Here is an 11,135-nt window from a genome sequence, read left to right as displayed (position 1 = left end):
AATGTTAGAGTCTTGTGTCTCTCTCTTCAAATATTATTGTAAATAATAATGCATATGTTTTTTTCTTATCCAAATACTTTTGTGGCCACTGTGGACCGACTGACCCTACTGCTGTTGTGTTTGTGTTGCAAATATTTCCTGGCACCTCCCTCACATGTCCTGGCATGAATTCTTATCTGTTCAGTCTGAAGCCTCACTACAGCTGTGTGTAAATCTCTTTTATTATGGCTTTAGTGGAAACACTTCTCCTGAATGTCTCCAGCACAGGAGCTTTACTCGCTGCTCTTCTGCTGCTTTTGGTTATTTATTTCTGCTTCAGGTCTCCAGAAGATGACCAAGAATCTCCAGGACCCAAACCACTGCCACTCGTGGGAAACCTGCACATTCTGGACCTTAAACAACTTCATGTGAGCCTCTGGAATGTGAGTAGACTTTTTTGAATTAATTTCCCAGATTTAGTTTCCAATTACAGTCCCAATGAAATGCACGGTTGTCTCAAAATTGTGTAAACAGACCAAAAATGTTTTAAGTCTTGCACGTTTTTATAACGTGAGTGTGATACAAGGCTTAGTGTGTAGTTCATAGATTAAGCAACACCTGTGTAACATGGATTTTGTACTACGCTGCTACGCTGTCTGCACAACAATGTAAATATTACATACTTCCATGTGTCTTTAATGTTAAATATCTAAAATGGCACACATTGTATTTTTGTATTCTTATTTAATTTTTATTTCTATATTCTATTTACCTTAGCATTTAATTTTTATTATTATATTTTACTCTTTTTTTTGTTGTCAATACTTGTCTTATGTAGTGTCTCATGGGTATGAGAGAATGTGTGGAAGCCTTCCCACATCTGTTTTAATTCACTGCTCTCATAGCGGATAAATATGAACAAAGATTTCTGTTAGAGAATCAGTCAATGGAGAAGTTATTTCCTCAAACTTCTGTTTATTATATTTAAGTGGCCAAGCAATGATAGCCATATACAGTGCTAGGAGTATGGACATTGTATGAGTATTGTAGGAGTACAATGTGGTCTGTAAAAATAAAAAAATAAATAATATACATATGGAATTACTGCGATCGCACTTATATTAAACACTGGCATAACATCATTCATTCATAAAAGCAGGCTAAAGAAGTAACAGTTTGCATGATTACTAACATATTTTACATGAACACACAACATGAACAATATTAGACAGCTTAGCTGTCTGTCACACCACTTGATCAGTGGCAACCTCTTATTGGTCCGTCTTAAACAAACTATAAACGAAACAAAGTTCAATTCCGTAAACGGACATTATGGGGCTTTTTACACCTGGTCACTTCATGTGTTTTCTCTGATCGGATCTGATCGTAAAAAGACCAGGTGTAAATGCCCTCTGAAACGTTTTCGAGACGAATTTAATTCCGATCGCTCAAACTACTTCAGGAGGTGGTCTGGGACGGATTTCAGATGAAACTGGACAAGTGTAAATACATCTGGTTGATGAAACCACATCTTTCAGTGCATAACTCCTCCCAAACGTAAGCACGTCACTCAGAAGTTAGCCGTTAAAGAGGCAAACAAACAAAGACGACGCGCTCGTTGCTTTATGGAGCGACGACAGCGGGTAAAATAGCTTCCTAGAATCAATAATAGAGTCTAATGATAAACACAAATGACATTAAACAAAGAAATAAAACTTTAAGAGAGAGTTTTGTGAATGTTTTTCCCGTCATCTACCTGTACATTAAATCACCGCGCTGTCACTCTCCTGCTGCGCTGTACTGCGAGCTTCAGCTCATGCCGAGCAAGGAGACGCGCGTCCCCTGCCCAACATACAGGACAACATATAGTAAGTGCTGCCTATTGTTGCATAAACGTCATCTTAAGTTTTTTTAAGGCGGAGTAATAAATATTGTATTTGCATTTTGGGCGGGGGTAAAAGATCAGATTCATATCCGTTTTGCCAAGACGCATTTATGTGGCCAAATGTAAATGGAACAGTTTTAACAAATCAGATAGCTATCCGATCAGAGAAAACACATGAAGTGACCAGGTGTAAAAAGGCCCTATGATACAGCCGCCCCCAATTATCTGTCAGGATAATTAATTTTTCTTAAAGCCCCACTGTGTAGGATCTACTCCCATCTAGCGGTAAAAATCTATATGACAACCAACTGATTATTACGCTCTAGCCCCCACCATTCGGAACGCGTTTTAACTAGTACGGTGGCCCTGTCATGTCAAGGTTAACATGGCTTCCAGTAGCTAAAGCTAAAGCAATGAAAAAAATGAACAATTTGCAATCGTGTGATCCGTCAAAGCACACAGATTTATGTTAAACATGTAAAAAGTCTGATTGTCATGATATGTCCGCTTAAAATCACATACAAAAAACAACCATAAACGTAGCTTAGACACTCCTTTTTCATCCACGCGAGGAAAAATATCACAGGGGCTGTTACACTTGGTATTTAGATGTGTTTTCGTCGATCAGATCACAAGTGGACGAGAGAGACACATTACGTTTACACTTGGTGTTTAAATCCGTCTCTTTTTGTCCATTTTCGACCGCTTCTTTCCAGATTACTGAGGACGCTTGTAAAATGAAACGAACGACGCGCAGATCAGCTGCGTTTTATCAATGAAAGGCTAAAAATAGCGCTGTCACCGTGTGTTTGTGCTAGAGGTCAGAAAAGATGAAAAACATTTATCTCAGTACCTCAGATTACATAAATGGGCGGAGAGACGGCGTGTGGGTGTTCGAGCACACAAAACCACATGCGTGTTTACAGTAACTGCATAACCATGCTATAGTTAGCCAAGGAACTATAAAACTTCAAGTTTACAACATAGACTGTATAGATGTAAACGAATATGCTGAATTACCTGTGGTGAAGATAGAAAGTAACTTCAGTGTCCATTGATTGAGCCCCATCTTGGAAAACTAACTCCAATATTGACTTTGGTCTTGATGTTTTTCCTGTCGCGTTGTTGTTTAAAATCCCCGTTTCGCTTCCTTGGCGACTTGTTTTAATGTCCTCGAGAATATGTCTTCAACAGGCTTTCAAATCAAAGCATTAGATCGCAGGTTTATCACGGCGTGCGGCCGAAGGATTCAGTCTACGCAGGTCGCAGGCTGCATACGTCATCAAGCCTGGTTTATTTAAATTAACTGAGCATTACATTCGCAAGTCATAAGCATATTACATCAATTTACAATTAACTAAGAATAATTGTCAGCTTTATAATTGTTAATATTCTGAAATAAGTCTGTCTTGATGACGTATACCGCCTACACATGCAACCTCCGTGCAACTAGCGTTAGTGTTGTCTGAAAGCGCGAAAGTCGGAGCTTGAATTTCAGGAATGTCCCTCGTCGGCGAATGTATTTCAAAGATGGAGGCACAACATGGATTCAGCCAGAGAGCGTTACGGCGGTATGTATTTTAAATAGCAGATTCTACACTTACGAGAATACTTTGATTAGTGGGGTTGAAGTAATTACACATGAATGAGCACATACTTTTGAAAGAAAACATGGGTTTTTGCTAAGAATTAACTAAAAGAAGTACACAGCGGAGCTTTAAGAAAGTCAGTTTTTGACTAATCATCTATGAATTGAGGAATCTGAATGAGTTTTACAACTGGGAGAATGCACATCTTGTTTTTTACTTGGACCTTAGCTGTTCTAATCCATCCATTAGCTCTTGCATATGTCTCCGCCACAGTACCCACAGGCACAGAGCTTGTGGAAGTTGATGATTAATTAAGAGTACCACTTGCCCCACTGCCAGCTCTTTGCCATCTGATTTCCATTTCTGTCTACCCTGTAGTTCAACTCTCCTAGAGTTGGTTGGAGTCAAAGAGGACTTGCAGTAGAGAGGCATCATGGCGCCCCATGAGGAGTATATATGGGGTCACAGGATCTGGATCTGCAATATCTGAGGAGACATAGCCAAGTGGCTTTGAATTGAGAATTCCTTCCACCTCCACTAATAATGTTGGCAAGACAGAGTCGGTTACAGACTGCTCTCTCAGAACCACTCGCAATGAGTTCCACCCATGTCCCATGTTCCACCAAAAGTGTGGAGCACTTGTTGGGTTATAGCAAAACTGAATCTGTTGTTCGGCCAACTGTTCTTGAAGCTCCGGGGCCATTTGGTTAAATGTGTCTCTAAGCTCACGATCACTTCCTACAAAGTTAGTACAGTTGTCGCCCAATATTTCAAATGGTTTCCCTCTCCAAGCTATAAAGCAACGCAAGGAAAGAAAAAAGGGTGCCGATGGCAACATAGCTAAGGCTTGAGTCAAGATGTTCATCTGTGGCCCAAGGATAGGCTACAGAACTGCATGGTTTCTCTGAAGCATCACAAAAGACATGCAAGTCCCTGACAGTTGAAGGAGTGTCTGCATAGGCTGGAACATACGAACAAGGCAGTTGTAGTTTAGTGATTTCATAAAGCTCTGAAACCCATATATGGCAGTTCTCACTCAAATGCAGATGTTCAATTGGATCATCCCAACCGAGGTAACGTTTCCAAAGGTCTTGAATGAGGGTCTTAGCACGTGTGGTAAATGGGATGATAAACCCCAGGGGATCAAACTGGCTTGCCAAAGTCTTGTACAGGTTTCTCATGGTATGGTCTCTGCTAATCAGTTCTTATATCCAAGAGTGTCATCATTGCAGTTCCATTGAAGGCTTGAGGGTAAGTTCCTGCATGTCATTGCTAGTTTCAGACAACCAGCACTCGCTGCTAGCAGATCTGGCCTCTGGTGGCAGGTGCTTGAGATCTGCAGGTATATTACATGACCACTGCCTTTTTTCGAAGCCTCCTTTCAGTAGAGACTGACGCAGTCCGTCTTTCATGTCTTTGGCATCACCCTGGTCTGGAGCGTTGTGCAGGCAGTTGTCTACATAAAATGAGTTCTCCACTATGTAAGCTAAGCCAGTCATGGTGTCTTTGTGCTCTTGGGCATGATATTGTAGGGCAGGCCATTCAAATCTGACCCTGGAGGGCCGAGCACTGCACTCAGGAAGAGTTTAGGTTCAATCACTACCAGTTTGGAGAATGCCATGGCTTAGGCAGTATTTTGCAAAGCTGTCTCAATAAGCAGGTGGCAGTACAAATATCAATTGTTACTAAGCCATCTAAAAATTCCCTAGCGCCCAGCAGCTGGTTAAGGCATACATGCACCATCCTCAACCATATACTCCTGCTTTACAAGCTTTACAGGAGAAATACGTCCAGACTAGGCAGTTCGTACAGTCTGAGTTAAGGAGTTAGGGGCCATAATGAGCATCCCCCCCACTCAAAATAGGCTAATCCAGTGCCTTTGACTCATTTGCCTTATCTGTCCAATCACTAGTGGGCATGTTAAGAACTTTGGATGGACAAACATAGCTGGTTGGACTGAACTGGCATGTTGGAACGAAGGTTGTGGCTAGGTTGAGTCAGGTGATGTTTGAGTTTCTAGATCAGAAATGGGCAACTTCAGTCCTGGAGTGCCAGTGTCCTGCAGAGTTTAGCTCCAACTTGCCTCAGCACACCTGCCTAAAAGTTTCTAGTATGCCTAGTAAGACCTTAATTGGCTGCTTCAGCTGTGTTTAATTATGGTTGGAGCTAAACTCTGCAGGACACTGGCCCTCCAGGACCGAAGTTGCCCATCCCTGTTCTAGATCAATTTGACTTAATGATAAGCAGAGAACTCACCACCTCCGGTTCGATTTCTGCCTTTTTTATTTCCGCCGTCTTTCCAGTTGGTTAGTTAAAGCCTACTTTGCCATAAGAGCCTCTTCCTAAGCAGGTCGTTGGGCATCTTTAGTTTGAGTTTGTAGTTGCTGTAACTCCAGCTTTGCCAACCTGTCCTCCTCCATTTGTTGAACGAGGTCATTGTACTGGCGCTGCTTTATTTTTTTCCTAATATGGCTGCTTGTAAATGCAGATGTAGCATGAATGTCAATAATACTGGATTGGCAACTGGATTTAGTAAGAGCTGGCTCTACTATGGGACGGTATCGATTAGAGGAGGGTCCACAATAGGCGACTAGCCAACTTCATAGTCACCCACATAAGAAAGCAATTTATTCTGTCTTTTAGGCCGATCCATAGTCTCTAACACGTTGCTAGCTGCAGTGTCGGAAACAAACTATAAAGGAAACAAAGTTCCATTCTGTGAATGGACTTTATTACACAGAATGAAAAAAAAACTAGAGCACATGTTGAATACTATTAAAAACATTGATTTCAAAACTTTGACAAAACTATTGAATGCAATCTGCATGAAACACATAGCTTGCATTGTTTATAGAATGTAACTGTTTTATCAGTGCTTTTAATTTGTAATGTTATGTTGGACAGGCTTGTTAATGTTTAAACTGTTTTCCTTGCTCTTGTTTACTGGTTCAGTTATCCAAGAAATATGGGTCAGTGTTCAAAGTTCATCTTGGACCCAAAAAGATTGTGGTTTTGGCCGGATACAAGACGGTTAAACAAGCACTGGTGAACCAGGCTGACGAATTTGGGGAAAGGGACATCACACGCATAGTCCAAGACATCAATAAAGAACACGGTAACACACCACATTAACGGTTTTACTATTGACTGTCAGTTAAACAATTTTTTTATTTATTTCTATTTATTTGTTTTTTGTTTGTCTGTACTTTGTAATTTGAGTATATTTAAATGTAATGAAGCAGTATTCCAATGCATGAAGGCATCAAGGCACATTGTAATCCAATGTTTGGTTTACTTCCTGTCTCCTGAGATACCTTCATTGTCTTGTCCCACAACTCTATGCGTGTGTGTGGGGGGGGGGTGTGATTGGTCGAGGGTGGTCAAGTTAAAAAAAATAAAATGGCAGCCAAGCAGCTGGAGCACAAATTATGTGCAAATAAAGTTATATTTTCACTTTTGATTGCATTTCTAGGGAGAAATTAGTATTGTAGTTTTCAAATATAAGATTAGTTATCACAAAGGCGCTCTTTGTTTATATTTAAAAAAAAAAATAATGTGTTTCCCAGAGCCTTTATGCCACCGAAGAAAGATTAGATATCAACAAACAGTATGAAAATGTTATAAGCACAAACTAAAAGATGCTGTTTTCCTGCAGGAATCCTTTTTACGAATGGTGACACGTGGAAAACCATGAGAAGATTTGCTGTCTCAACTCTTCGAGACTTTGGGATGGGAAAGAAACTGAGCGAAGAGAAAATAATTCAGGAGACGCGATATCTGCGGGAAGTGTTTGAGAACTTCCAAGGTATACATCAACGGTTTATAAATACGAATTTGAGTGCTGATGTTTAACAAAATCTGATCTTCGTTTCTGTATCTCTTGCAGGAAATCCTTTTGATACAACCCAGCCAGTAAATTATGCCGTTTCCAACATCATCTCAGCTATTGTTTATGGAAATCGGTTTGAATATGATGACCCAAAGTTTAAAGAAATGGTTAACAGAGCAAACCAGATCATCTTCTTGACCGGCTCTGCTTCCATACAGGTTCCCATTTTGAAGTTTCTCTCTAGGTGATATTTTTAACCTTTGTAAACAGGCCGAGATTGTTTAGAAAATTAAGATGTTTGTGGTATTTATATGATTACTTCTTATAAGGTATTATTGCTATTTTTTATTTTTATTAAAGGTGCATTGTGTCACTTTTAGGTGTTGACAGTGTTATCAGTGATGTAAAAAGACCTTACATATTGAACTGTATTGTTTTTATTACCTTAAAACTTCAACTTACATGGAAGTTGCCGTCATGTTTTTATAGTTGCCATAAACGGACAATCTGCTCTATAGAACGTGTTAAGTCCTGTGGCAGATACCATAGCTTGTCTTTGCGTTTAGGAATTGAGGTTGGTTGCAATTTGCAATTACACCAGTAGATGCAGCTAAAACATATTACACCTTTAAACAAATTAGTGTGTGTAGCATGTGCCGGTTATTGACGTGTCGACTAATAAATAACAATCAGCAGAGTCGGCAGTCAAAATGTGCAGAATTCACCCACAATTGGAATTGAAATTAGATTCCCAACCTTAGTTTCTACTATCTGTACTAACATGTATTTACTGTAAAGCTGCAACAAATTTACATAACTGTTCTGTAAATTTTACAAGAATGCAGAATTGTGAAAAGTCAGCCTGATCTCCTGGTGTTTATGTTGTACTTTATTGTGTGGCTCGACCCGCAGATCTACAACATAATACCAGTGCTTGGGCCGTTGTTAAAGACCTGGAAACTGCTAATTGAATATATCCAGAGCAACCTGGCTGACATGCAGGTGCTGGTGGATCGCTTACGGGAGACTTTAAACCCTCTCGACTGCAGAGGATTCATTGATGCCTTCCTCATCCAAAAACAAAGCTTAGAGGTAAAATATCATGAATTTACAAACAGTATGTCACAAAGGTGAGTACGCAAATATTTTTGTATATCTTTTCAAGGGACAATACAAATAGAAATTAAATTTGTATATATTTTAGAGTAGTGCTGCTTGTATACTAGTATAGATTTACTGTCCTCTGAAAATAACTTATAGGACAAGTTTGGTATTTCTCAAAGCCCTGTTTTCAGATTGTTTATGATGAAATAAAACGGTTTTGACTGAAATTTGGACACATGATTCTGGCCCGAGAATTTTCGGGTGTTTGTTGTATCACCCCACCACATCTATAATGGCTGTATAGGTGCACTGGAACAATCCTTCCTAAAATGCATTAAACTTTCGTTTACAACGATGTGAAACTCACCGAGTGGTCAGGGGTGTTCACTGATATGCTCACACAAAAATCGCTGCAAAAGATGCTTTCCAAAAGGGCTTTATTGTAGTTTTTGTCCAACTCCATTGACTTCTATTAGATGTGTGAGGTACGGTATTACTCCGCTGCCGGGAACTTTGTTTGTATTCTTGCAATTGGCAAAGGCGGATTATCGCCACCAACTGGGCTGGAGTGTCTATTATTCAAGGTCTCAATGGAAGAATATACGGGTGTGAGGCGTTTGGAAAAATAGGCCCCTGAAAACAGTGTAAAATACAGAACTTGTCCTTTAAATACTTAAATTGACCAATCGGGCAGTGACTGTTGTTTTGCTGCTAACAACACATTACTTTTAAAACCTTTGTTATAATTCTTACCAATGATGCATGGAGTATATCCACCCCTGGCTATATAAGCAGCACATTGACTACTCTAAAAGAAATCCAATATAGTATTGTCCCTTGAGAAGATATACTAAAATATTACAGCATACCATATGTTTAAAATGAATTCTCATCTTAAATAATAATAAAGCATGTTTTTTACAACAGGAATCTGGAGAAAATGATTCTCAATTTAATGATCTGAACCTGCTCATGACTGTGTCCAACCTGTTTGCTGCCGGTACTGACACCACCGGTACAACGCTACGCTGGGGTTTACTGCTCATGGCCAAATATCCTCACATACAAGGTAATAACTGTTCTCTTTATATTTACAAAAGTGAGGAAAGATGTATGAAATTACATCTGTATTGGATAAAATGTCTCACTGATATGAAACGTTTCTATGTGATCTTCTGGGTCATAGATCGGGTTCATGAGGAAATTGACAGGGTGCTTGATGGACGTGAACCAGTTATAGAGGACAGGAAGAATTTACCTTACACAGACGCTGTGATCCATGAAATCCAGAGACTGGCGAGTATAGCGCCATTGAGTCTGCCACATAAAACCAGCTGTGATGTCAACTTCAATGGATATCTCATCAAGAAGGCTCGTATTGTATAGCGATTATTTACACTATACAGTCTGTTGTCCAGCTCAACTTATCTGTCATTAGTTTTTCTTTAAAATTCCTTTTGTTGTTCTTGTTTCCGGTCAAAATTAAGGCTTCGAAACCCCCAGTCTTTAGCACACTAATGTTGTCTGTGTTTTTTTCTGAAATCTAGGGGACGTGTGTTCTGCCACTGCTGTATTCTGTTTTGAGAGATGAGAGCGAGTGGGAGACGCCCAACACTTTCAACCCTAAACACTTCCTGAATGAGAACGGTCAGCTGATCAAACGTGACGCCTTCATGCCCTTCTCTGCAGGTAATAAACTTTACAGGGTTAATAGAATGCTGCTTAGCATAAAATATATATACTGTATACTATATTTAAATAAATTCTAAATTTAAGCGCAGCTTAAGCACATTGCTTAATACTGAAACATGCACTATGGTTGGTAAATGTGGGATATTACCCATAAATACAGAACATGGTGCACATAATGCAAAAATAGTACAGTCTGTATGTACTGTAGTATGTCATTACCAAACACATTCCCTTCTTTTCTCTCAGGTCGCAGGGTTTGTTTAGGAGAGGGTTTGGCCAGGATGGAGCTCTTTCTGTTCTTCACTTCTCTTCTTCAGTGTTTTCACTTCACTCCTCCACCTGGAGTCTCTGAAGATGAATTGGATCTTACACCGGTTGTGGGTATCGTCTTGAACCCCTCACCACACAAACTGTGTGCAGTCAATAGGGCAGAAAAAACAACCTCAATTCATAAATAAAATAGCAGAATAAACAGTTAAATATATACCTCATAATTGTAATAACACTTACTGTGTCGTCCAGTGACTTCTTGTTCGAGGGCGCACGTCTTTTTTCTCATTAACCATTTCGACACATGTGCATCATATTTTTACTTGACGCATGATGCACATAAGATTACATGACGCATGATCGAACACATATTTTAAAATCGCACCCCGAAGAGAAGTCACCAGCTGCCACTGGACTCTTATATCACATTATAAGACTCTTAGACTATTATATTATCTCATTAGCTTTTACATTACACATGTATATTCTGTGCCTAAACAAATTCAATTGTATTTCAAGTTGGAGTAAAAATGTATATGCTGTATAAATATATGAAGAGTTTGGTTCCAAAACGCAATAAATCCATTTTGACAAATTTTGGTAAAAACGTGTTTTCTATACCAAGAAAGTGACAAGATGAAAACAACTATTTTCTGTTACAAACTTTCACACAGCATCTTTAGGTTATAAAAACATAAAAAATTCAAATCCATAAGTTGATTTTCAAAGATTTATTATAAAAACGGATTATTTTTTCCACAAAATGCAATAAATCCATGACAAGTTT

General features: G+C 39.3%; 1 protein-coding gene across 2 annotated transcripts; it reads left to right on the top strand.

The window, feature by feature from the left end:
* Positions 1-151: 151 nt before the first annotated feature.
* Positions 152-10,900, top strand: LOC141362862 (cytochrome P450 2K1-like). Of its 2 annotated transcripts, none has more exons than XM_073865120.1 (9): positions 152-422; positions 6,406-6,568; positions 7,109-7,258; positions 7,340-7,500; positions 8,195-8,374; positions 9,314-9,455; positions 9,573-9,766; positions 9,934-10,075; positions 10,325-10,900. In XM_073865120.1, exons 1-9 carry the CDS (start codon positions 225-227, stop codon positions 10,534-10,536), a joined length of 1,542 nt encoding a protein of 513 aa, XP_073721221.1. In that variant the 5' UTR covers positions 152-224; the 3' UTR covers positions 10,537-10,900. The 2 variants fall into 2 exon arrangements, with proteins under 2 accessions (XP_073721221.1, XP_073721222.1); XM_073865121.1 differs by having other exon boundaries at positions 153-422; positions 9,573-9,757.
* The last annotated feature ends 235 nt before the right edge of the window (positions 10,901-11,135 follow it).

This window comes from Misgurnus anguillicaudatus, unplaced genomic scaffold, assembly GCF_027580225.2.
Source record: "Misgurnus anguillicaudatus unplaced genomic scaffold, ASM2758022v2 HiC_scaffold_29, whole genome shotgun sequence".
Lineage (NCBI taxonomy): Eukaryota > Metazoa > Chordata > Actinopteri > Cypriniformes > Cobitidae > Misgurnus > Misgurnus anguillicaudatus.
Note: the sequence above shows the minus strand (reverse complement) of the source record. Positions and strands in the feature narration are given on the sequence as shown.

Bases quoted from the DNA above. Each gene is read 5' to 3' on its own strand.
- LOC141362862 (XM_073865120.1), top strand. From the start codon at position 225: ATGGCTTTAGTGGAAACACTTCTCCTGAATGTCTCCAGCACAGGAGCT. The intron at 423-6,405 runs GTGAGTAGACTT...TTACTGGTTCAG, and splicing joins TTCATGTGAGCCTCTGGAAT to TTATCCAAGAAATATGGGTC. The intron at 9,456-9,572 runs GTAATAACTGTT...TCTGGGTCATAG, and splicing joins CAAATATCCTCACATACAAG to ATCGGGTTCATGAGGAAATT.